Below are 27,929 nucleotides of genomic sequence, written 5' to 3'. Positions count from 1 at the left end.
ATGAAAGCCTTTAATAAACTTTGCAGTGCACTACGATGAATTTACAGAAATAAGAACAGAAATGGAAAGTACATGAGATTCATATATTTACAGTCAAAAACTAAAAATACACTAAAGCTTCGCTTTATGCATATGTATGAAACAAATTAAAATGATGCTATTTTCCAGTTAACATTAAATATACACGTCTTCCTTTTATAAAAATTTGATATCAAAAAAGTTTCGGTTAAAAGGCTAAAATGTATGTAAAATTAAGGTTCAGTGTTGAAATACTATTCAATTATTCAATTTCGTGTTAAGAGAAAATATAACCTTTTTTGTTTGGCTGATAGGTTATCTTTCACATAAGAAGTCTTCTGGTTTTCCGATTTATAATATCTGTATGCTTCTTAGTTGATATTTTCTCATTCTGTTAAGTTCTTTGGGAAAACTTAGTCAAACAGTCATTGAAGATTTATCTCTTGTGATATTTAAGAAAATTATAAAAATCACATTTTGAGATCTTCTTAACAGAAAAAGGTACTATTGCACTTGCTACGTAATTGTGCACACTGCTTGGTCAAAATTTTGACTTTAGCAATTAATAATTCTAATTTCTTGCATAGTGAACTGCAAAAGAGTGTCACTAATATCACGTCTACCAAAAGTTGCTGTTGCAAAATGTTTTGCTGATGCATGGTATGAGAACTTCATATTCTAGTCACTAATTTTAGATTGGCAGTATCGTTTAGTTTCAAGTGCAACACCAAGTACTATTAGAAAATGTGAATAAATGCTACAATGAGAAAGCTTTTAATGACAGTAATGAGCTGCGAAAGTTCGGTAAAGTTGTACACTTTTCTGGTGATGTTTTGTGAAAAAGATGAATAAAACTTTTCAATTCATATTTTCATGTGTGACAATTTGTTTATTGTGAATGAAAAAGTTTGTTTTTTCTTCAATGATAAATACTCTAAAACGAAAAATAAAGGCAAGAAATGCTTCAAATTAAATGAAATATACTTAGATGTTTTATAAAATTAAAAAAAATCCCATTCTGATACATAAATGCTCATTCTTTGGTATTTAGGCTGAGATGTGAAAGATTCAAAACATTCTCTTAGCATTATATGAAAATTTCAATGAAGTAATTAATTTATTTTTACTTCTGATAAAGTAATACACTTTTTGAAAACAAATATGTACTTATTAATGTCTTTCGAAATAAAACATCTCTAGCAACAAAACCAATAGAACCTGGCGCAATTTTTTAATGCAAAATCTATTTTAGTTATTTTAAGAATAAAATATTTAACAAGATTAAACAAGATTCAGTCTTTATAAAAGCGGGAATGCTTATAAATGCATAAGACATGATCTTAGTTATCCATGCTATAACCAGACTTCCATGCTTCCATCATAAAAACAGATGAATGGAATCTGTAAAACATGACAACAGGCAGTAGCAGTCTAGATATCAGACCCCAAGGAATAAGCCCGAAGAATTGAAGCTGAAGTTGGCTTGAGACGTGATTATGGTCTGTAAACGATTCCGTAATCCATAACACTATATTAGTAAATGCAAGGAAAGTGACAATTTGTCTACCAGGACGTGAACTTTCATGTTTGCATTTTGCTGAGCAGCATTTCTGACCGACTTTATGAAAAAGAATGGACTGCGCTAGAGACTGAATTATCATTAAACCTCCATCAATAAATACCACCAAGTACCTGGGATTCAAGAGGTGAGTTGAACCTACAACTAAAGAGCAGGTACCGTGTATATAAACAGCAAAAACACCAATATTCTGAAGAACTCTATGAAGGTTTTGGCGTCGACTATAATCCGTGCACATGCACCCAACGCGACACAAACCCAAGAGTATGCCTAAGAGGGAGAGACCCAAAATGGCGCAATGAACTGTTATCATTATAAATAAGGTTTCTTCTTTGAGATTCTGATTATTCGTTAGAACAAAGAACAGAATGAGGACAACAATGCCTACAGCCAACACCAATAAACCCAAAAATAGGCCTTTACTTGATCCCTTGCAGTCAACTTTACGAGAATGCTTCTCAGTGACAACACGTATTTCCAATCCTTCCCTTTTTGGTGACCACGAGTTTGCCCTTCTGGTAATTCTTCTTCGGCAGTTGCTGAAACTTTCCCATAAAATATAGTTTACTGATGCGCCAACTAAACAGTACTGCACTATGAATGGTATAATGAAAGGTTGTGCTTTGTCCCAAATGATACCAATTGTAGTATTTTGATAACACTGCCTGAGCGAAAGAATATCTTCCATTTTAACTTCATGTTCAAGCCATATACAATTAGGAGACACTAAAAGAAAAATATGTATGAATTAATTTTTAAACAACTTTAACAAGATAAACGTGTACAGTTTAGTTAATAAGCTATTTTACAGTAATAAACAAACGTAAGATTTACCATAAACTTCATGCCTGCCATCAGAGTACACAGCATGAGCAGACATGTTAAAACCCTCTGGAGGGAAACGATCAGAAGCATTTAGGTTAGCATGGCTATCATCGAGCCAACTCTTTGCTGTTTCCCAAACAATCAGACGCAGCCATACTGCAATATTAGTAGCCATCAGGTGCATAAGCACTATGTGACGACACCATCCAAGATTCTGGATTGCTTTCTGTTAAAAAAGAAAACATGTTTATTACTTAGTAATATTTTATTTACTATTTGTCCGTGAAAACTCCAGATAAGTGTTCTTTTTCAGCTGTAATTCTTTAAAGCAAATTGAATTTTACATTGCAATTGATCAATACTTCCATTTTTAATTGAAAAAACGGATTTTTTCAACAACTGTAATTTACAGATTTTTTCAAAAAACGAGACTTTGTAAGTATTATATTAAACAAAATGTAGAATATATTTAAATTTTGCATTAAAGAAAAACATGACACTAATATGTCGAAAGCATACCATATGGAAATAGTAAAAATCAAGAAGACTATATTGTGCTTCAAAAAGTAGTATAAAAAAAGGGGGGAGGATGTCTTTTGCTCTCATTACAAAATTGCCGTAATCGTTGCTTAATAATATTACGATTACACTTTGTTGCAACTCTGGAAACCCCGTTTCAGGCAACTATTGAGATGTTAACAATTCACTTAACGTCAGTCTGGTTGAAGACTGAATCTTCCACGTTGGGATGCTTCATATTCGTGATTCATGAAACATTCCTATCAACTTATTTTTGTGTAGTCACAAGGTTCAGATAAAAAAATAAGTTAAAAAAAAATCTTACTTATATCGCATATTTAATACTAATAATGCATCTTAGTTACTTTCAAATTTTGAAGTTTTGATGTCCTGTTTGGGATATTGTGTTCGGATATTTTGATTACACTTTTCGTGTGCTTTGAAAGACATTTTCTGGAAATTTGTGTGTTTTTTTAATATCATCTTTCAATATTTAACTTGGTATTGCTAAAAAAAAATCTATTGACTTTTTAAAACTTGCTACAGGTTATTTTCCATTTTAGTTTTTTAACCCCAAAATATTATTTTTAATCTATTCATCTTTAAAAAAAATTCTGTCGTATTTTTAATTAATACAATTTGAGATCCTGACACGTTTTTATACACCGTTTCTATTAACAGAGAATTCCGACATCCGAGGCACTAGCGGTCCCAATTAGCTCGGATAATCGAGGTTCTACTGTATGCAATTATATTGCCTCAATCAGGAACAAAATTCAGAAGTGGCTTTAAAAAATCAAGAGTAACTTTGTTGAGTAAGTCAAATTTAAAAATGTGCAAGACTGACTTTGTAAAACAAAACGTTATCGTAAACGTTACTATGAGTGTTTTAAAAGCATGGTAATATGCTTTTTCAAACTACTTTGGTACGAATGTTTATTTTATTTTTAAGATAAAAATGTTACCTGAGAGTTTAGTGATAAGAAGTGCATTTGCATAAAAGTGAAGAGAGCAAGTATGATGGGCTGTACGAAGTTAAGTTTATCCACACATGGTTTCTCCATCGTAAATAGTGTTGCTATTTCTAGTCCAATAGCAATGAGAGTTCCCAATCCAAATACTGAAAGAAAATGAAAATTATAAATCAATTTAATCTGAATAAGCTTTTGAAGGTTTTAACTGCTTCAATATGTCACTAATAGGTATGCGAGAATAGAACAAAGCTAAGGGTGATTATAACTGAAGATTCAGAAACACATAAAAATATAAATTTTTCAAGACTGTTGGATATATTAATAAAAACTTTTTAAGCATTTCCTGAGAAATACAGCCCTTGCTAGATAGAATTTATAATCTGTGGTTGTGTGCAATTTTCAATAAGTTAGGTATATTCTGATTATATTTGTTATTTGTGTATTTATGCATGATAATTTTCTTGAAAGTTTTATTTTGAAGGCGATGTAGAGTCTCCAATTTTGTGCGTGTGTTCCAGTCTCTCTCAACCCTTCACTTTTTTAATACAAGAAATAACCTACTTTATACTACTAAAGCTAATTAGAGAAAATTTATATAATTTCCAAAGAGCCAGTAGTAAGCCAGAAAATGAACCAAAGCTTAATCACAATATTAATTTCAGAGGTTTATATAATTAGAAACGGTAGTAGTATTTGGAACATAGCATTTGAAATATTTTAAAGATATGAGTAATTTTCAATAAAGAACTGAGAGAACTGTTATCATGCTTTTTCACGTTTTTTCGAGGAGTTTATTTAAATGAGAAACAAGTGTACTAACCCAATAAAAGAACATCCCCAACCAGTAGACAAACACAATATTTTCTAGTAGTTTTCTTTTTGAAGTTAATTAGCAAAAAGTTATTTCTGTCCCCAATTCAACAAAAAAAAAAAAATGTTTTGAGACCTTAATTATTAAAATCATGAATGTTTTTTTACTCTTCGGTCTACTCTGATTGGACTTTGACTCTATACATGGAGCACCTTTTATTGATTAATTAAAACTAATGCAGTTAGTTAGCTTAACTAATGATAAAACTAATGATTAAAAACTGCTTCTTCATCAACTTTTCTGTTTATCAGAGTACGGGTACATCTAAGAATAGTTGGATTTTTTCCTCTTTCAATTTTTGCTTTATTTAAAACGAACATAACATACTGATTTGTAACTTACTGTCGATTGACACACGTGTTTTGCCAAGTCGGTTTTTGAGGACTGAACATTTTAATCAAAGGAGAAGAGTATCTTCAACTGTTTTTCAACCATTCGTGAGATTTAAAACACGAGCGTCATTAAATAACAAAAACATGTACAAAATACGAATCACAAGAATTAGTGTAAATAAATAAATTTCATAGTACACTGAAAAACTTCTACCAAAATCCTTATCAAACTTGCATTTTAATTTTAAAACAAATTCGATATTCCAAAATATGATGCAGCTATTTGTTCAATATTTGAAAATTAGAAAATAACAAATGCATTTAACATTTGTTCTGTTATAATCTGCGTTTGCTTATTAATTAAAATATGACACTGAATCATTTGAAGCATGTATTTTTGCTTGTTTTAAATAATGATTTTAGTATCAAGCAAAACTATTTAGATAACCCGCCCAAATAAGAAGATAAACAACCGAAGCCTCCAACTTATTACTGAATTTTTTTTCTCACTTCTAATTTTGAAAATACGTACGTCCCAATTTTGGTATAAACGTTTTCTCACCTTTGCAGCAATGAATTCTAATTTTCGTCAATTATCAACCCATTCCTGTATTCCCTGTATCGGTTATTTGAAAAAATTTGTAATGTTCCTGATTGTTGTTCAGTTTTAAAGCTTGTCTATTAGTACATGAAATATGCGTTCTCAAGCATTATCGCAGCGTTATTGATAGATGCATTATTGTAGGGTACTATGAAAAACCTATATGGGCAATTCCACGGGACTGACATTCACAGAGCAAAACGATAAGTATTTTGAAACATAAACCATAAAATATTAATTTTTAAAAACATATTTTCGCCTTGCTTATTGTACTTTTGAAGCTGAATTTCATGGTATAATTGAATTTCCAAAATATATATTGGGTGATTTTAGAAAAATTATTAAAAGCATGGTAAATGACTGACATGAATGTAAGCTGTGTGAACAGTAATATTGATTCAATAACAGATTTTTTTAAAGTAAAAGAAATTTCTATTGAATTCAGATCTGGATCAAAGAACAATGGATAAACTTTCGGCAGCATTTGAGTTGGAAAATATTGATACAATAAAGAATTACAGTAATTAGAACGGTTCGGTAACTGACTGACATCCCGGTAACTGACTGACATTTCTGAAATTTTCTAAATAAACTAATGCAAATGTTCAAAATAAAGCAGCAAAAACTAATAAATACGTTCACATAAAAGCTAAGCAATGAAAATACGTTTGTTAAATTTAATACAGTGAACGTGGGTTATTGAATCAGTGGTTAATTGAATCAACCGCGTTAATGAATCAAATTGTCAAAAACAGAATAAAATTTAGCTTAATTGAATTAGCCGCTTTATTGAATCAGCCGCTTTATGGAATCAAAACTGTTTAGAACAAACGTGATTCATATAAGCGGCGGCCACTGTATTGCTAAAATAAATATTTGCATTACATACGACAAGTTAGTAACTGACTGACAATTTGGCAATTGACTGATATTACAAACATGCAACACAAAATATCCATTAAAAATATATTTTTTTCTCCTACTTTATTGATTTCTTCAAGCTGAGTTTAATGGTATAATTGAATTTTTTAAATGCATTCTATATCATTAAAAAAAAATGTTAAAAGCATGGTGACTGACTGACATGAATGCAACCTGCGGGAAAAGTAGTATAGATTGAAAAAAGATTGTCCTCTGAAAGCAAAAGGAAATTTTTATAAATTTAAATTGGAGTCAAGGAATAATGAATAACCTTTTAGCATATGGCATTTGATTTCAAAAATATTACTAAAATAACAAAATTACAGTAATTAGAACACCCTGGTGAGGTATTTGGCTGACATTTCTAAAATTCCTGTATATCCTAATATAAAAAATTCAGAATTATGCAGTAACACAAACAAATAAATGTAGACAAAAGCAGAGCGTTCTTTGATATTAGGGCTAGACCAGGGTTCCCTCAGCCTATGAGGACCCCCAAAATGATTAGATCATATAAAAAATTACTATGTAATTTAGTTTAAATATACTAATTATGATGTTTAAAAGCAAGGGCGATACAAAACGTATATATAAAGATTGATTTTTAACATCAAAATAACAATTTTAGCTACCCAGTATTTTGTTCAAGTAGTCTACACCTTCAGTGTACTCTAGCTGTAATATATAAAATAACATAAACTGTAGGCGCTTGCAACCCTGCAGCCTTTCCTTAGATTTTTTTTTTTTTTGGTACCATCTATAAATGTGTTTGACCGAATGTCTAAGAGCCTTAAAATTTGTAAATAAAACTCTACGCAAAAGAAAGGTAATTAAAATAAGATTTTATTTGTTTCTATCGATAACCTCTTTTCCCACAGTTTTTTTTTTTAATTGCTAGAGGATTAAAAAATCTTTTTTTTTCCCTTCAGTATTTTAAAATGGATCTCATCCTTGTAAAATTATTGAGCTTTAAAAAGTAAACTTTTTCTATTTCTTCTACATCATCTTAGTCACTCATATGACTGAACAAGTTCTTTTTTTTCAAGAATTGCACATTAGCTTTTCCCCTATTATCATCTATCACTCTTACTACAAAATATTGCAGATCACAAGGAACTCCATAGAAATGTTCCTCACTAGCAGTCACTTCCTATATTTCTGAATTTCTTTTCCACCCTGTGAAAGTTGTGACATTGTAAATTTGTCTTTTGGCTGTACTGACTATAAAATGCTTTCCTCTTCTATTTTGAATTGATGAGTTTTTCGAATATTAGGCAATTATTTTCGAAATTTAGGCCCAAGCATTACTAAATTGTGTAAGAATGAATAATGAACAAAATCAATAAAATATGTTATCGTTCTTAAAATTACGAGTTGGGTGTTTGATATCATTAAAAGTCTAAAAATAAAATAACTCTGTTTTCGGGAGTAATAAATACACTGCAGCCATTTTAAAGTTAAACAGAATGTCAGTCAGTTACCCAGGAATTTTCGGTGTTCGGTTGTAAACTTACAATTCTACTTATTCAGCATTTAAATACTCCTTATGTAGGCAGAGAATATGAATTTTGGTATATTTCCACCAATAATTTTCATGCTGAGGGGAAAAGGTTGTTTTTTTATGGTAACTGACTGACATTCATAAACTGATTTTAAGATTGTTTCTGAACGAAACATTATAAAGATATGTATTGGTGTAAACTTCCAGTATGAAACTTACAATATGTACTAAATTATGAGTGTGACAAAATGTACTAACATTTTTTTCTTTTAGTTAGAATTTTTTTGGGGGAAAAAGGTTGATTACTATAGACCAAATTTTCCCCAAAAAATCAGGAAAGGAAATAGACATCTGTTACGGCTTATTTTAAATACGAAAAATTATAAATTAAAATTTAACATGGTACACTTAAAAAATATATATATTTCAAGCTTTTAAATGATATACAATATTTATAGTTTTGTTAATATTGAAATTTTGGTGCTCAGGTTGACATTTTCGTGGAATTGCTCAGACATATATTTTTTTCTAGACATCTGAAACCTTCTCTTCGCTGAAGTGAATGTTAGGCCCAACTTTATACTGCGTAAAATAACGTTTTTATTTTAGTTTTCTTTTATTGGAGATTGTGGCTTTTGAAAAAGATGTACTTATTTAGTGATATATTTTCTTTCTCTCTCTGCTTTTTCTTTCTTTTTTTCCTTTTAGCCCGATGAGTATCTACAATACATTGCGCCTGCATAACTTCGAATTTGTTTCAATTTTTCGTCTCAAGATATATAATATGCAACCTATGTGATCTTGTACTAGTATAGTTTGAAGTTTTAAGAAAGTATTCCATTCCAATAACAGAATAGAAGAAACGGGCATGAAAAATTATTAAACTATAACAAATATATAAAGATACTAAAAGTCTATACAGTGTATATGTACCGAGAGCTCCAACTCTGAAAAATATGCTGATTTCTGGAATGGGATACGCTTTTCGTCGTAAAACGGATTCTGTTTCCGGATTGTCTTGGTCCAGTTCTTCTAATTCGTCTAGCCCGGGACATTTTTGAAGAATAAGGCTCATGTAAATGCAAAGTATACATAGAATAGCGACTCCGATTAGGAATGTAAATAAATATCCCTAAAAAAGAAAGACTCATTTTTAAATTATAAAAACTAACAGTAAAAGAAAATGTTTTAAAAATATGAACAACAAAGAAGGTATGCATTCAAACACCTAGAATGATTAATATAAAAATGAAAAGCACAGTCATAGAAAAAATAGAAACAATCATTTTATGCCCATGATACAAGATACATGAAATGTTCCAATCTGGACTCCCATATCGCCTTTGTGAGCACCCTGCCAAAGGTAGGTATGAGTATAGTAGTGATATTGCAAAATGTAAGGGGTATGTATTCAATTTATTTTTTTTTCGTTTTAATGCTTTATTTATGCATATTATAAAATATTATGCATATTATAAAATGCTTTAAAGATAACTTTAAAGCATTTTATTTTTATCAATGATTTAACTACATTCGTCGTCAACTTCCTTTTGTCCTCTAGTGTGCAAATTTTTAATCTTGCACAGATAAAAATCGATTAGTTTTGGATCAAATATCCGGCAATGGCACTTTAGATGTCAATATGGTTTTCCACTTTCTCGATACGTAGCAATAGGAAAAAAAAGGAAACCAAATGGTGCAATGTTGATAAAGTATGGTGGTTGAGACAACCTGCTGACTTGTTAATTGCTTCCAATCAATGCAACCAATTTATTAATTGCTGCCAGGGTTCGTCTAAGCAGTGTGGTCTTGCATACTCATGTTTCAGAATCTTGCTTTTTCTGTTGACAAGCACTGGAATAGCTCGCAATACATTTCACCGTCAAATTTCCCTCTATTCCGATCACCAAAACACGTTCTATGTAACAAAAGCTGGACTAAAATTAAAAATGCCATTTTTTCAGATATTTTGCTTGAAATCGAATTGAATTTAATGGATCCGGGGTTGAAAAAACACTAAAGTTGCACTAAAGGAAAAAATACTGTTGATAACGAGAGTAATTAAAGCAGTGATTTAAAAAAAAAAGGAAAAAAATGGTAGAGGAGTTTAAGATTTGACACCTTTACTTTATTTTACGCGGATGAGTTTTGGTTTTACGCGGATGCGGCACTGCAAACATATAAAATTCTCCCCTCTTTAAAAATCCAAACTCCAAAAACTGGAGACATTTTACGCGATTGGTTCCAGAGCTCTTTCTAGAAGTAAAGTTATTGAACTCACACAGTTCAGGGCTCACTGGAAGAAGAGCTTTTAGGAGTGACAAAGGAGGCCAAATCGGTGACACACAACCAAAAACGTTCACATTGAAAATTTTGAGCCATTCCTAGACAATAGAAATGATCTTTCTGAATTGTTAGTGAAAGAAGATTCTATCATGGAAATGACTCAAGTGATCATGGATGCGTTAATGCTCTGCAAAGAATTACAGAAAAAAATTCTTAATGACTGCCAAAAGACTATCATAGCCAGGGCGGTCATTCCAAGCTCGTCAGCTTGCGAGATCGAGATTTTCGCTCACGTGACCGTTTGTGATGTAGAAATGTCGCTAAGTAGTATTCTCATCTACTCGAACTTAGCTTGCGACTAGGTTCGAGTAGATTAGAATACTACTTTGCAACATTTCTACATCACAACCGATCACGTGAACGAAAATCTCGATCTCGCAAGCTGACGAGCTTGGAATGACCACCCAGCTCCTTTTATAAACAGAACACGAAATTAATTTATGTTTTCTTTATACATGTTGTGCATAAAAGTCGATATAACTACACATTAAACTTATTATACAATTAGTCATCACTAAAATGAAGTATTTTGTTATCTACGGAACCAAACCCCTATTTTAACACTAATATTAGGTCTCAATTAACGCGGTTTCGATTTACGCGGCATTTCCGTGGAACGTAACCCCCGCGTAAAACGAGGGTCTACACTATAAAAAAAATCCGGAAACGTTTCTGAGTATATCGTGCAGCTGCGGTTCATGAAATTTTCAAAAACGTTTCTGAGTATTTCGGAATTATCTTTCTGTAATGTCCATAAACGTGTCTGAGTATTTCGGAATCCTCTTTCAATGTTTCTGAGTATTTTGGAATACTCTTTCTGTATTTTTCAGAAACGTTTCTGAGTATTTCAGAATCCTCTTTCCGTAATTTCCAGAAATGTTTCTGAGTATTCTGTGCAGCTGTGGTTCATGAAAGTTTCGAAAACGTTTCCGAGTATTTCGGAACTCTCCAAACAATTTTCAAAAACGTTTCCGAGAATTTCAGAATCCTTTTTCCGTGATTTTTTCTAAAATATAATTTTTTACTATAGTATTGCATACCATATCAGTTTCAGTTCATTCATATCTAACAGCAATGAAACAAGCAATTTTAGAATCATTCGTGGATTTTTTTTCTGAATTTCTAATGACAAATAGCATGGTTAACAGCGTAATATATGCACAGTTATAAATTTTTGAAAATTTATGAAAATTTTGAAATAATATAGTAGTTTCATTCCTAATCACAAAATCGTCAGGGGATGGAAGGGGGGTACTTTCTCAAAAGTGGGATTGTTTGTTAAACAATCTTAAACTTCAGTTTTTCTCTCAATATTTTCAAGACAAAATTATCAACATATTGTATTTTTAATGCAGAACTTAAAAACATATCTTGTAGCAAACTTGATAGCTTTTATTTTCGGATAAAATTTGACAGAACTTACCTTCCCTTCACGTCAAGGACGAACAAAGTGTACTGAAAAGTGCCAACAGAGAAATTGGTGAATTTAAATATGACACCAAGTCCTCCTGTTGGAACCATTCGGGTTGATTCTTCTGTTCTTGCCCTTTTCCAGTTCATCACAAATATAAATACTTAATCAAAATAGGGTACTGATTTTATTTTTACAATGTGCGCAAAATGCATTATGTATTTTATTTATTAAAACATTGAATTCTATTGCATGATTACTCCATTTCATATATACGAGTTTCCCCCCCCCCCACACCATAAGAGTGATGGTGAACCCATAAAATGCTATAAAGTGCCCCCCCCCCCCCCAAAAAAAAAGCAATCCCTGAAAATGTCAATGGCAGTCTGCGTGGTGAAAGCCCTTCGTCTTCTCCCCATATGTACATTGTATATTAATAACATAGTATTTAAAAAATGATCACTTTTAAAACAATGACATGAAATAATATTTCTTTTTATTTCGGCTTGTAATTGCAGCTGTTCCATTTTTGCCACTGACTCATTCCTCCTGACTGTCCTATATTAAACTAGTATATCCACGAAGGAAATGTTATTTACCGAACAACTAATGTCAAGGAATTTTTTATTGTCCACCACATTTAACAAAATGAATAAGCACATGAATTAATTGTATAACTATGTTGCTTACTAATAGATAACTGGGCCATTTTCTAATAGTACAACTATTTTTAAATAAATGAATAAATTATAATAAAAAAAGATAAATAATACTGGCACATTTTTTGTAAGGCATATTACAATACTAGAAAACATTTGCATTACCATATTTTTAATGAATTAAACAATTGATTTTTTTTTTTTGAACCAATGTATGTATATCTAAGTATTTCGAAATAACTTTTCTGTGATTGCTTTTCAAATATAAATCTTATTTCTTTTGCGTAATTAATCAGTTTCAATTGGTTACAACAAATAGTACACTGCGCACATAGGTATGTAGGATAACTTAAAATTAATTCGATAAACCCAAAAACAGTAACAATTGGAGCCTCATCAAATGCAAATCAACAAAAATATAAATGTATATAACAACATGTTTTAAAATATTCATTAATACTTACAAATGAACATGACCGGAAGAAAATCTAAGTACCTCCATTTCAACTGAAAAAGTAATCCAAAGGGTTTCGTTTCATTAAGTATAAAAACGGGTGTTCAAACTATTCACGCTTGAACACACAATATATATGTAATCATGGTCGCACCGGCAATTGTAAAGAAGCAAATCGTTATTAACTAACTTAATAGCTGCGTACATCGTCTAAAAAATCAAGGGCAGCCCGAAATGCAAAGGCGTAAAACTAGTTTCGACACAATTTACTACTCTCTAGACATGAAATAACAAGCAATCCAATGCTAAACAGTTGCTGACTGCAGCAGCCATAGAAAAGGAAAAAAAAATAAGCTCTCGTTATTTCCGACTCACTGGCGCCAGTGTTGGAAAGATAAAATAAGTTTCGAAGCATTGCGCCTCACTTCCGCTTCTAGATTTTTTGAAATAACAAAAAGCTTTCTGAATATTGAGGAGTTCGCTATTGGATGAAGGATTCTTATTATTTCGGAAACGTTTCCAATATACCCAGAAACGTTTCCGAAATTTGTTACAGTGTACTATACTAAGATACAGCATTGCTTTCCGGTCCCACTAGTATATGAACGACATAACTATGAGTCATTTTGGAACATAATTGTATTTTATACACAAATAACTTTTGTATTTCATTTCATAAACAATGACGATCAAATACTCTGGTCATTCACAAATAATTTCAGGTTTTGAAGGCATTAGGCTTGTTAGTTTCAATCTAGAATACGGAATATTTAATATATAATGAAAATACATGTGAAAATAAAAGTAACTTACATGATAGAAGAATAATGGCACACTATTGGGTAGTATTTCTGTGGTGACTAGAACAGCAGTGGCTGCAACTAGAAGCTTTGCGTAGAGGCTGCTTAGTAAGTGGGTAGTGCCACGTACCGGTTTAGGCCTTCAAAACAAGTAAGACGTTATTAAGACACAATAGTGGCACTAACCGAAAAATAGTAATCTAAACTAAAAATTGTAAGACTGAATAGAAGATATTGAATCAAAATAGGCACTTACAAATGTATTTGTTTAAAGCACAAAACAATAGATCGATTTCCAGAGCATTTCCAATACTCTAAACTGGACTACTTTCAAAATGTATAGGCATGTTTTTATTTTTTTGGAGAAATTATCTAAGTGTTGTTGTTGTTGTTTATTTATTTATTTTTTTTTTCCAAAAATAAAACACTTTTATCAAGCTTTTATTTTTAACTATGATGAAAATACCCTCGTTATTACAACTTTTTTTCTATTTCGTCGCCTCAGAGATATTGAAAGACACTTAAGTCTCAAAATAACAGTAAAATATCCCTTCTGGGGCGTCGGTTTAACGTGTAAATTTTCAACTCCGGATCCATGAAATTAGTTTAGGAGCAAAATGTCCGGAAATAGTATTTTGGACATGTAGCCAATTTTTCTGGATATGTAGCCGATTTTTCAAGTTATTTATCAGGGTGGTGAGGAAGGTCACTCATCACAGCTTTTAAAGGGATCGTTTTGAACACCCTGGTCTTCCATGATCGTGCTGCAGAACTACGCTCTTTCAGGTGGAAATCTTTAAGGATAAACTCACCCGACATTGCACCATCTGGTTTCCCTTTATCCAGTCGCTATTTGATAAAAAAAATCTTGTTTGGCTCATATCCAAAATATCATCGCCAGATCTCTTGATCCAAAACCAATTGATTTTTTATCTATTCAGGATGGAAAACTAGCACACTAGATGGCGATTTGGCAAAAAGTTTTTGATAACCAGGGTAATTGCATCATTTTTCAAAGAAAAAAAAACTTGCTAAAAATTTAGGGTTTAAAAATCATCGTCATTACTATTTAGCCCTCCTCCCGCCAATATGTATTTTCAACATCAACAGCACTTATGAAATCATTGCTGGTTGAAGATCCTTTCCAGTTTTTTTTTTCCGAGTTAACTTCAGCAGTTATTTTATTTTTAATATCAAATTCTATTCAAGTAATATTATTTCGCAATACAAGTAAGAAGTACCTCTTTTTAAGTAGGGGAACATGGGGCAATGTGAAACGGTGAAATATTTTCTCTGCTTTTAGCTCCACCTATCTAGTATTATTTTAACTATGTAGTACCATATGTAGTCTATTCCAGTCAGAAAAAAAAATACCGCCGAAGATTGAAGCATTTTGATAACACAGGCAATTTTCAAAAAATGATACTCATATTGTAATATTTTGTTGTAAGTCAAAAATTATTTTCGTTACTATAAAATGATAAAGTTGTGATTTACATTTCAAATATTAATTGAGATCTCCTAAGAATCAATGCAGCATTAATTTAGTTAATATTCAGATTATTTGTATTTTAAATGAATTGTACAATTAGTCAAGTACATTTGGGGCTAAGTGGATGGGGCAAAATGAAATATTTTGTTTCTATTGCTCACTCAATCATTTGATTTAAATTACTCTTACGTTTTTATTTATTTATTAATTCATTTACATCCCTTCATTTCGTAATTCACTTATTTATTCATTCATTCACTTATTTTCTTATTCATTCATTCTTTTACTCACTCATTTACTTTTCTTCATATACTAATTGATTTATTCATTTAATTATTCGTTTTTTGTTTCATTACCTTTTCATTCATTCATTCAACCTTTTATTTACGAATTCTTCTGACCAAAAGTATGTTTTATAATCAAGTAAAAAATATTTCATTAGAAAAATATTTTATTTTTCATTTTGCCGCCATGAAAAAAAAAGTGAAATTTTTCCACTTTTTTTTTTTTTTTTTGAAAACTCAAATTTACTGCCAAAAAAAAAAAAATAAATAAATAAATAAATACTGTTTCAACGCAAGTTTTATTATAAAATACAATGTTCTTTCTTCATGTACTGTAATTTTCAAAACAATTTTCCGATTTGTTAATTTTGAAAATACTCAGTCATCTTAACCATTTCAGTTTGCCCCACATTCCTCCACTGTTCATATTTCAAACATTCTTCTTGAAGAAATTTCGTAACATTGGGAAGAATTTGCATTTTGAGCATATTTTTCGTTTTCTTCATTACTCTTATCAGCGCCGATTCACCCAAAGCAGGGTCCAGCGCCTGGTACCTCTCCCTCTAAAAGCTACAGTGTGTGAAACTGACGGTACTTACTATTGTTCAGAAGTAGTAATAGCATAATTTAATCAATAATATCAATTAAAAATAACTTGATATATCAGCATATTTAATAATTAATAGATTCAAAGAAATAAGTTTAACAAATGCATTTACTATACGCGTAGCTTCTCAATGTGACTTCAATATCTTTTGATTTTTTTTTCCGTTATAGAGTGCCCCGAAATTTTGGAGGCGCATAGCTGCATCCCTTATATCAATCTGACTTGGCTCTTTCACCAATAATGACTCCATAATAGTTTTTAAGACACGTAAGTTTTAATTATCAGTAAGGAACGTAAAATTAAATGTTAATAAGGGACATGAAAGGCGTCTGAAATCGAAATTCACACTCGGCAAGTCTGCGTTAATGAAGATTACGTTTAAATAGGATAACAAAAGAAGTCCATCTAACTTCCTCATCACACAATTGATGCGTCTGGTTTGCGATGACGCTGCTATCACCTCCTCAACTAAAGCAATCTTTTACTGTGTGACAAACTGGGGGAAAAAGCATAACACTAATGGCCCTGATTATACATGTCAGCTGAAAAAAAATCATTTGTCAAAAGTATAATCTTTTTTTGTTGTTTCTTCAGTTTTCTATTACTGAAAATGAAGGCAAGAGCAAAGAGGAAGTTCACACACGAGTCAATGCCAGCGTTTAAATTTAACCTAAGTTTCTATTATTTGAAGTGTGTGAAGGTGTGAACGCTAAAGTAATATTTTTTTTTAATAGTAAATATTGCATTGCTGAAATATCAAATGTATGGAATAAAACAGAAAATATTGAAGGCTTTGGGATATCAGAGGCATTATTTATGCTAAGGGGAAACTAAAGGAAGGTTCAATAACAATGTAAAGAATGAAACTATTAATTAAAACAGATTAACTCTACAGCTCATGAATTTCTATTTGCTCATAAAAAAATTTAGGTTTCTAATAATTGCATAAGTAACAAGATAAAATAGTGTTATAAATCGAAATTCCATTTTTGTTCAAACTTAAAATTAAAATGAAAGTGAGAAATGTTTAAATTATGATATAAATAATATAAAAAGTAAAAATTTAAAATTCAAATAGCATAACTATGAACATAAGGTCCTCTACTAGTGATGTCACGCTTTGAGGGGAGAGGAGGGTTCGTAAAACTGTTTCAGTTTCTGATTATTACGAGGAAAGGGGTAACAAGAAGTGTGACATCACACATTTTGGTTGAAAAAGAAAAACACACACATATATATATATATATTAGGGTGTCCCAAAAAAATAAAAGTCGTCTTTTTTAAACGCATACCCTCTTATGTTTTTCCTTTTATATGAAAACCATTGTTAAAAAAGTTTCATGCAATTTGAAGCACGGTAACCCGTGCCGACTTGCGCCTAAAGGCCTAAACATGTAAATAGCACGTGTGTTCATAAGCAAGCGAACGCAGGCGACGCGATACTTTGCGAAGCTAAAACTAGCTGTAAATAGTGCACAGAAAACAAACGAAAACAGAAAAAACATATGTTGGGGGGGGGGGGGGGGGGGCTTATTCGTGGCAATTTGAAAACCGTCAAACGTATCAGTACGAATACAATGCGGTCAGCAAGCGCAGTATAGTCCTTCCATAGGGAACGAAACATGGCAGTGGAATTACTAAAGAGATATTTTTAATAGGAGTCGCGTAAAACACCAAATTACGGGCTCGAAACTTTCCTCTAACGGACGAGTTCTGTCTGTTTTGTTTTATGACATTCGAGAAGTAAATTTAACAGTCAGTGAAAGTGCAAATCTCGCTATTTGGGAAAGCATCATCTTTTGGGAAAAGGCAAGCATTCCCACCAAATCGTTGCTAAATTGTGTGAATAAACTTTAAAAACCTGTATCAAATTTGGAGAGACTTACAAAAAGATGCACATAAACTGCAAGAAGTATTCAGGCAGCGCCAACAAGAATTCGAGAGTAATTTAAACAATTTATTCAGTATTGCACATGCTTATGCCCTTCGGTTAATCAAAATAGAGGAAGATGGGATTTTCTCTTTGAGCTGTCAAAGAAGAAAACAGGCGCATTAAATACGATTCCGCTTCAACATCCTCGGAAGTGTATGAACCTGTACAAGAAGATTCCTCCTCGAAATCTAATGAAAACATTAATCCAGAAGATTTCCCTGAAACATTTAAATCAGTACCTGGAACAAGTTTATCAGAACTTGGAACAAGTATATCAGAACCTGTAACAAGTATATCAGAACCTGGAAGAAGTATTCCAGAACCTGGAACAAGTATTCCAGAACCTGGAACAAGTATTCCAGAACCTGGAACAAGTATTCCAGAACCTGGAACAAGTATTCCAGAACCTGGAACAAGTAGTATCAGAACGTAGAACAAGTAAATATGTAATGAGCAGCGATTTTATTATTCCAAAATCAGTTCTTCATTGGACAGGTGTCCAAGTATACGAGATTATGTGTTTATTCTTGAAGCTACTATTGACACACTTGGGTGTAACATTGATGAATTTCCCATAGGTAAATATTCAATTGAAAGAATTCTAACCGAAAAGCGGAAGGAGCACAAGGAAAGAATAGAAATTAGTTTTCAGTACGAGGTACCATATGTAGTGAATTTACCTTGGGATATGAAACTGTTGCCTGCTTTGGGTGCTCAAAAATCAAAAGAAGATCGCTTATCTATAGTTATTTTATATGGATGTGACGAGCAACTCATTGCTGAGTCTAAACCGGATAATTCTACAGGAAAAGAACAAACACAGGCTGTTTGAAAGGCAGTTTTAGATTGGAATCTCGAAGACAAAGTTAAAACTCTCTGTTATGATACTACAGCTTCCAAAACAGGTCATTTAAGTGATTCTTGCACTATTCTTGAGCAAAAAATTGATAGAGAAATGCTTTCCTCTGCTTGCGCCATCATATGTATGAACTGATCCATCCCGCTAAAATACAGTGCTATGGAGGAGCTGCAGAGTTGTCCCGAACTGTACCGTAACTTGGAAAATTTACTTGACTTTTACCGTGCTAAACTTACTAATACCCTTGCTAATACTACGGTCAGGGATGACTATCAAGATTTGATGGAACTACCTATCATATTTTTAGGTGGAGATACAGAAAAAAAAATTTAAAGTAAGACCATCGGGAGCCATGCACCAAGCTCGATGGATGGCTCGAGCGATTTACTCCCTAAAACTATTATTGTTTAGTTCACAACTAAAATTAGATACGAAGGAAAATGAAGCATTGTTTGATGTCTGCTTGTTTTTAGTGTGACCATACGTGAAACCATGGCTTCAATGCATTGCATTTTCGCAGTCAAAGCACCCAAAAAAGATTTGTGCTTTTTGAAACAAGTGTACGAAAATGTGGACCCATATCTCAAAAGCTGCTCTACAAAAATTAATCCAGCTTTTATGGTATGGTCAATAATATTTCATTTCTTGATGTGTAAAAGACTGTCTCAATGCTTAGAGCAGTAAACGATGCAACTGAAAGAGCGTTAAAAATGATGCAGGACTTACATGGTTTGCTAACAGCTGATGAGGAACAAAAAGAATTTGTGTTACGTTGCGTTCAAGAGCTCCGAAAGCTCTATCCTAACTGCAAAAAGCAAACATTGAAATAAAAATATGTACAGTAATGTTTCTTGTAGTCTAATATTGTTGTAAATATCTGCTTTAAATAAACTGATGTTGCGTGTAGTAAAGAATTATACAGTTAGCAATTATTCCACTGTAGTCGCAGTACAGGATTTCAGGTCCAACTTTGACCTCAAGTCGGCACGGGTTCCCCTTATTTTATTGCAATAAAAATTTTTTCTCATGTTTCTGAGGTGAAATGGAAAAAATTTGTAGGGTATGCGTATTCAATTTCACAAATTTTTTTTTCGACATTATATCTTGGGACACCCTAATATATATATATATATATATATATATATATATATATATATATATATATATATATAACGTGTATGAAATATATCGTGATATATAACAAAGAAGTGGGAAGCCAGGGGTGCCATCCTGAGAGGGAGGGATTATGACGAGACTGCGACATTGAAATTCTTCGGGGTATTTTTCTCTTTTTGGGGGGATGAGGGCTCTTGCTCTTGGGGGGGGGGTCTTCGCGATGTTTAGGGCGGGCTGTTATTACTCTTGAGGGGGGGCATCCCTGGAGGAGGCAATCTGAAGTGTGACGTTTTATGACAAGGTGACATTCTTCATTGCTAGAAAGAGTATGCAGGAATATCTCGCTTAATTATGTGGCTTCATTTAGTAACCAAATCGCCATATGGAGGCTGTTGTCAATATGATGTAGTTTAAGCAGATGCAAGAGCAAGCAAATCTTCTGCTGGCATCATATTTCACTTTTTTAATAAAAGTGAAGGTAAAGCTTACCCTTGGAGTATTTTTAGGCTTCTATTATGGTTATTTTTCAATACAAAATATGAAAGATATTGCAAAATAGTTACACGATGCACTATAGGGTTAAACATGAGTTATTTATTTTTACTTTTGAGGTTATGTGAAATATGATTCAGCAAGGTGAGTTAATTTAGATTCTATAATGGAATTTTTAGTTGAAAAATATATCAATAAATAGATTGCGCTTGATCCTTAAGATAGCAATAGTATATGCTTTAATTTCATGAGAAATGCATTTTATCCGATTTAAATTTCATCAAGAGTAATAAATCAAAATCATGATTGTTTCATAGAATTTTACGATTTTTTAAAAGACAAGTAGCTTCCACATGAACATAAGTTATAAACTCAACAAGTGCAACTTTTGTTATTAAGATACTAAAATGCACAGCTGTAACTTTTATTTTTCTATTTATAAAGTTGTAAGTTATTTGTTTCATCTTTCTGCTGAAAATGCATAATTGAAACTTTAAATTAATGAAAAGCTATGAAAATTCTATGTATGTACATACCAATACTGCATTTGCATTTGTATATTTCCAAAGCATCCACATACAGAAACAACAGGAGAAAATAATCCTTTCTTTCTTTGATAATTATTTATTTTTGATACTGTAGAAAAAAAATGATCATTTTGAGCTAGTAACAACTATAAATCTTCTCTTCTATCACGCATCAATTACACCACATCTACAATCCCGATGCTGCCATTCATGAATATTGCTTTCTAATCACATTTCACATTCTAGTAAAAAAATTTAAGATTTATAATGTTATCAGCGTTTGAGTTATTTCCATTACTTCTTCACTGAAAACGATGTGAAAAAGAACAATATCAGAGTTGTACTTGTCCCAAGCAAAACATCTTTTATCACTTTTTCAGCTTATCTAAGCAGTCGTTCATGTAAGTCGTAACTTTTCAAGATTACATGAAAGTTTTTAAGTGAATTGTTAAAATAAATAGGTGAAGTGCATTTTGACCTACTTTTGCTACCGACATGTATATTACGATAGATATACAGGAACAGACAAAAACAGTATTATTTGCGAACAAGTAGAAAAGTACAAACAATTTTTCATGTGTTATATTTTGCGCAAAGATGATGTTGTCACGATAAAATACAGTTTTATGGTGGATCTCAACCGAATTTTATGAGAATAAATTCGGAAAAGGGAAAAAATGAAATATTTAAGAAAAGGTCAAAGAAAGCAACGATTACATAAATTCTGTTGTTAATGTAAATTCTGCATAACTGCAGTCATACTACATAGTCTTAGATGTGTAAAGACCAGCGTTTCTCAACTTTTTTCAACCCGCAGATCGGAAAGAGCTTTCGAAAAAAAAAAAAAAAAACATTGCGGACCTGCAATGTTTTTTTTTCCTCTTCTTTTCTTTCCCAATTTCTTTCTTCCTTTTTCAGAAAAAAGAAAGAAAAAAACCCTGCACTTGAGGACCATTAAAAAAGATTTTTTTTAACGAACCGATGAGGTTTTTCCTCCTTTTTTTTATATATATATCTCTCTCTCTTTTTTACTAAAGAAAAAAAACAAAAAACTTTCAACTCGGTTACCGCTGAAAACTTGTGAAAAATGTTTACGAACGGCTGAGCTTTTTTTTCCCCTTTTTTACAAAATAATAATAATAATAAATGTATTAATAAATAAATATATCTGTAAATTAAACATGATTTGCTGTTAAAGAAGTTACAAAAAATTCAAATGATAAGAATAAGATAAGTAATTATTGTACTAATTATACATACAACATACAATTAATAAAAATTGCAGAAAAATCATAGAAAACTCCGAAAAGTAATCACAAAGTTTACATAAACGATGATCCATAAAATATTATTATTACCGTGTTTTTTTTTCTTAACGTGAATGAGCAAAAATTTCTGTAGACCGATCAAATCTTTCTACGTACCGGTGCCGGTCCGCCGGACCACCGGTTGAGAATCGATGGCATAGACGTATCTTTTTTTTATTTTTTCAAATTATTAAGAATAAATAAATTGATAATCTTAATAACTTCAGCTGAGATTTGTTGCACAACTCTATTTCCAACTGTATACATGAAAAACATATTTCATTTTCCCAGGTTTTTTTTTTTTTTTTTTTTTTTTTTTTTTTTTTTGCAGGCGATGCAGTTTTTGTGCCCGCCACTGTAAGTAAATTCAAAAAATAGTTTACGGTAGAAAGTTCAACAATTTGTTATGAAAACTTTTTTAGTTTATTGGTTCAGTTCTTAGTAAGGCAGTCAAAATATAAAGGGAAATAAATCAAGTAATTTTAATTGAATAACTTGTCTTCAGTTTAAAGTTTTGGATGAGATACATGGTCGAGATAAATTTTGTAAAAATAAACCAAAAATGTATATTATTTCATAACTTCTTGACCTTGAATTTTCTTGATTGCGAAATAAATTCATATAAAATATTTAATATACCAATTTGTGTCTGAGATTGCTTTTATTACAACCACATAAAATACACTCCCAATTTTCTCTCGGAAATTTAAAAGATTTTAATGTTGGTTATTTTTTTCCTCTCATAATTTTTGACTGCAATTATTAATCTATCTGACGTTGATACAGTATTTTTAGAAATAATTTCATATTATTACCATTAAAGAATAAAAAGTACTTTTACTCATTTTTGGGACAGTTAATTTAAATCAATTTTTTTTTTCAACGTCAATTGAAAATACCAGGGTCAAGGTATCCATAATGTTTTAATTTGTCATAAAAAATATCTGTATCTATTAAATCGAAAGTAACTCTTTCGTGATTGGTCAGATAAACCTCTCATATTGCAATCCTAGCCGCTACATTTCATGAATGCGCTTCCTGTATGTAATTACAGGTCGTCACAGCCCTCGAGCACTGTAAGTTGAAAACTCTTGATATCAAATTAAGCTACGAATTTCACTAGCGATTGCACTTTTCTTTGCTATCACAGTGTGTCTTGTTAGCGGCTTTAAAGCGATATTTTCCAATCGATGTATATTTTTAATGATTCTAGTTTAAAGTCTTTTACCGAAAAAACAAACGAACAAACCCACTATGATTAAAGTGAAAAACCAACGTAAATAAAGCACAAATTTTGAAGAAAAAATTTTCTTCAAAATTTGTGCTTTATTTACGTTGGTTTTTCACTTTGATCATATAGTAGCACAAAGCTTATATGATTATTTTTCATTAAACAAACCCACTATTTGTTAAAATGTGTATTAGCATAAAAATGAAATAATTCCAAATTAAATTAGGTACATTACATCTACACTGCACAATAAGTAATATTTATTTTTGTGGTGTCATTCAAGAAACGATGTTAAATAAATGTCATCTGTTACAAAGTTTTGACTTTTTTAGCTTTTACGTCACACCCGCAACATGTAAAATATTATTTTTTAAAAGCAAGATTTTTTTTTCAGTCAGTCAAAACTTTATATTAAGATACATAATGATCATTTACATTCAAATATGTAAAAATTAAAAGCCAAAGCTGCAAATTTCTGAATTTAGGTTAAAAAAAAAACATGCGTGTGAATGTCGCACCCAATGGATTCAGCAAATTTTAGCCGACTCCTCATCTCCTTTATTTATCATTTGGATTGGTGATTACGAACAGTTTTTTTTTTTTTTTTTGCGCTGATATTAAATGGCTCTAAAATTCTAAAACTAGTTTATCTTTCTTTTATGTGGATTTATTTGGGAAATTATAGTGCGTGGTAATGATGCCAAACATAAATTTTGAAACATTAGAAATGAATATATCCTTTAAAGCAAGAGGAGGTAATTCAGAGTTCTGTCGTCGGAAATCAGGTATTTTTGTGCGATGTTGACAAGAAAAAACTTGTACTCCAAGTAATACAATAGGGAAACTTTTGTACCCATTTACATTTGTCACATAAATAGCCATTTTACCTTTTTACTTTGTTTTCAATCAACAATTTCTGCATTAACTAATTTGGAGCATTTTTTTTCCAAAATGTCTGAAAACAAAATTTGACTTTCTTCGTTTCTTTTTTAAATTGTTGAGTCAGCTAGATGGATTTAGTACAGTCATTTCGATTGACAATAGCTCTCGAGATGTTTTTCTTTCAGTTGGATTTTCTGATTCGTCGTTTTTCATTTGTTTGTTTGTTTGTTTGTTTTTTTTTTTTTTTTTGAAAAAGTTTTTTTTTTTGTTTTTTGTTAATGGGGTACTTTTTTTTTTCTTTTCAATTTTCATAAAATAAAGAAATAAAAAAAGTAATCTAAAAAGGTGATGTTTTTTGAGTCAATTTCTTTTGCATTTTTTGCTATTTGTACGACAAGAAAACAAAAATAATTCTATAGCTGCATTTTACATTTAAAATAATATTTTGAAAATGAATAATGCCCCATAAGCAATAAATAATATAATATCAGCAAAGTTTAACGTACTGCAGAGAAAAAGGTCACTAATTTCAGGAATTTAGTGATGTATTGTATCATTTTACAAAGAAAACGTAAGCCGATACTAATGAAAAATGCAATTTCTATTGTTCTAGAACCGCATTTATATGTAGACCAAGAGTGCGTGATTACCATCAAAAAGAATATTTTTAGTTCTGATCTATTCGGTAGTAAATACGACATGAAATGTTAGAACGAACCATAAGGAATTAGTAATGGATGGTGAAGTCGTTGCTTTTATTACTTTTGTGTGGGTTCTTGTTCAATGTGAGAAGTGATGTATTTATTAAATGCTTAAGTGTTTTTTTTTTTTATTTTTTAATAATGGATATTAATAAGCCCAGATTTTTGAATTTAAAGACAATATAAAGTAACGTAAAATAGATTTTCGAAAAAAAATGGCGCAGTTAGACTATTACTAGCTTTTCAAAAGGTTCGTTTACATAGTTAAAAGAAATTAAACGTATTCCCATTTTAATAAACTACCGCACAGTGGGACGAAAACGCCAAAAAGCGCTTAAAAATGTCCCTCCCCCTCCATATTCAACCGATTGAGGATTAATAAATTTGCACAGGCTTACCTCTTAGGCATTCAGAACAGATATTTTAGAGCCCTTTGTCCACTACAAAGCCGAAGGGAGCCTTTGAACGGGGAAAAACCCGTGCGGAATTTGAAAAAATTGCTTTTTAGCAGTCTATATTTTTTTTCTTATTAAATCGGGGTATATTTAACTTTTCTCGTGTCCAACGATAGTAATAGGACGAAAAAAAAATGAATAATCGAATAGTCAATGCGAAAAATCGGTTTTGATCAGCACCAAAAACTAGAGAATTCAAGTTTTTTTTTTTTTTTTCAAAACACTTTACAAAAAAATGTCCTCTTAGAAATTAATATTAATTAGACATAAATGGTCCATAGAAAGACTCTGAAGAGGAATTAGCAGCGTAAACCTGCGAACTTTGGACCCTGAGCCTGAACAATTCGAAAAAAAAACTCGTTCATTACATGCCTGTGTAAACAAACAAACCAGAGAGGTTTAAAAACATTTTTAAGCGCTTTTTGCCGTTCTCGCCCCAACGTATATGAAATATGAAAAATATGAGCTCAACGTTTGGTGATGATAACTATGTACTACATAGATTCAACCATGCTTCTTATGGGTTTATAATGTATTTTCTTGACTTTCATTTACCAATTTTTCAATTTTGAAATACTGGATTTACGTGAAGTTATGAAGATACTGTTACTGTAAAACGTAGGCTCTCTGCAATAGAAACGAATGGATATCCTTTAGGGCGAAATGTGAGATTGGCTGGCCACTCACTGACATAGCAAACTCTTCCTTGGAAACACAAACCCTCAAAATTTTAAAGAATAGCTGCAGAAACGTAAATACATGAGCAACTTAGGATACAAGATGTCCGCCAATGTTCGATCTCTCTATAAAAAGGATCTTTAGAGTCGATAGCCCATCAGGGTCACACACTTGTGTCCAATTTAAAACCACGTTGTCCTGCTCAGTTTACATGACTTTTTCACCGACTCAAAAGCTCGATAAAAGTGCTCACGGGATCAATCATATTTAGTGGTAATTACCGGAAGAAATTTTTTTTTTATGGAATAATATCACTATCACTATGTAATATCATTCCATATATGATGTGTGATATCACTATCTTTATTTCAGACAATTAGGTTTTCTACACACAAGGCGGTTAGTTGAATCAACTTTAAAAAATTTGCCTGTCAACTAGTTAACCTGCGTTTTCCGTTGTTTTCACACAAGATAACTTAGTTGAATCAACTTGTCTTCCAAAAGGCCGAGTTTATTTCAGCAGCTGCTCTACAACGCTGTTAAAACTAAACGGAGTTAACTAATTTCCTCATGTGTAAGGCAAGCTCTTGGCAACGCACTGATGAGTTGAATCAACTAAAAGTTGATTCAACTCATCGGGCTGAGATTGGTAGCGGCACATGCACCTCGCGTGCCTGACGAGTTTACTGTCGTGTGAAGGATGCCGGTTATACCTTTACTTTTCTACCTGGTTGCAAATGTTGATAAACGCTCGTTCTAAAGTTGATTCAACTAAGTTGCCTCGTGTGAAGGAAACCTTAGCGTATAAACAAATATAATGCATTTTGTGGTAACTAAACCTTAAAGGATCATATTTTGTAATGTATAATAAAAGCTCAATGCACATTTCCTAGATTTCCAGTACAGTGAACACTTTTGTGTGTACCTTGAACTGTCTTTAACTAAAGATGTATCATCAGTGCATCTAGTGTTGAGTGTTGCATTTTCACTTGGATCATCGTGGGATCCGTCCTCCGGTATGGTGTTCGTGAGGGGATGAGTTTCAGTGGGTCTTGGTGGAGGGCTTAATGACAATGGAGGGGGCGGCAATGGAGGAGGAGGCGTAGGAGGTGGCTCTTCTACGGTGGCTAAAGGAGCACCTTCCTTCACAGGCGACTTTTGGTATGCAAGGAGCTTAACGTTGTTGTGGGGGACTTCGTTGGTAGGACTGTCCATGGCGTTTCAGTTGTTTCTGAAACAAAGAAGGCATTTGTATAAACAGTAGAATAAGATAATTTAGATTTTTTAAACACTGAAAAAAAGATTAATTAAAATTTAAAAAAAACATTAAAAACTAAAGCGTTAATAATTTGATGGCAAAAATTGCAACCTTTACTAATCAATCAAAAAAAAAAAAAAAAGATAAAACTCAATTTTACTTCAAGTATTACTACTTGCATGAGTTTTACAAAAGTTGCTACACTGTACCGTTATTGAAATACTATTATTTATTTAATTTTTGTATTTTTTGTTGACTGATTTTAAAATTAAAAATAAGAACCTTTTTTTAGTAAA

General features: G+C 31.7%; 1 protein-coding gene across 1 annotated transcript; it reads right to left on the bottom strand.

Annotated features, from left to right (window-relative positions):
* LOC129218018 (proton channel OtopLc-like) lies at positions 1 to 27,827 on the bottom strand. The gene is made up of 6 exons (XM_054852196.1): positions 27,301 to 27,827; positions 13,825 to 13,951; positions 9,075 to 9,273; positions 3,907 to 4,061; positions 2,432 to 2,648; positions 1 to 2,323 (listed from the first exon to the last, which is right to left on the bottom strand). Exons 1-6 carry the CDS (start codon positions 27,588 to 27,590, stop codon positions 1,359 to 1,361), a joined length of 1,953 nt encoding a protein of 650 aa, XP_054708171.1. The 5' UTR covers positions 27,591 to 27,827; the 3' UTR covers positions 1 to 1,358.
* Positions 27,828 to 27,929: the final 102 nt, after the last annotated feature.

This window comes from Uloborus diversus, chromosome 3 (genome assembly GCF_026930045.1).
Source record: "Uloborus diversus isolate 005 chromosome 3, Udiv.v.3.1, whole genome shotgun sequence".
In the NCBI taxonomy this organism is placed as follows: Eukaryota; Metazoa; Arthropoda; class Arachnida; order Araneae; family Uloboridae; genus Uloborus; species Uloborus diversus.
Note: the sequence above shows the minus strand (reverse complement) of the source record. Positions and strands in the feature narration are given on the sequence as shown.

Excerpts from the sequence above, each read along its gene's own strand:
- LOC129218018 (XM_054852196.1), bottom strand. The coding sequence starts at position 27,590 with ATGGACAGTCCTACCAACGAAGTCCCCCACAACAACGTTAAGCTCCTT. Across the intron at positions 9,274-13,824 it reads TGCCATTATTCTTCTATCAT|GGATATTTATTTACATTCCT; the intron begins GTAAGTTACTTT and ends TTTCTTTTTTAG. Across the intron at positions 2,324-2,431 it reads TGGCAGGCATGAAGTTTATG|TGTCTCCTAATTGTATATGG; the intron begins GTAAATCTTACG and ends TTTTTCTTTTAG.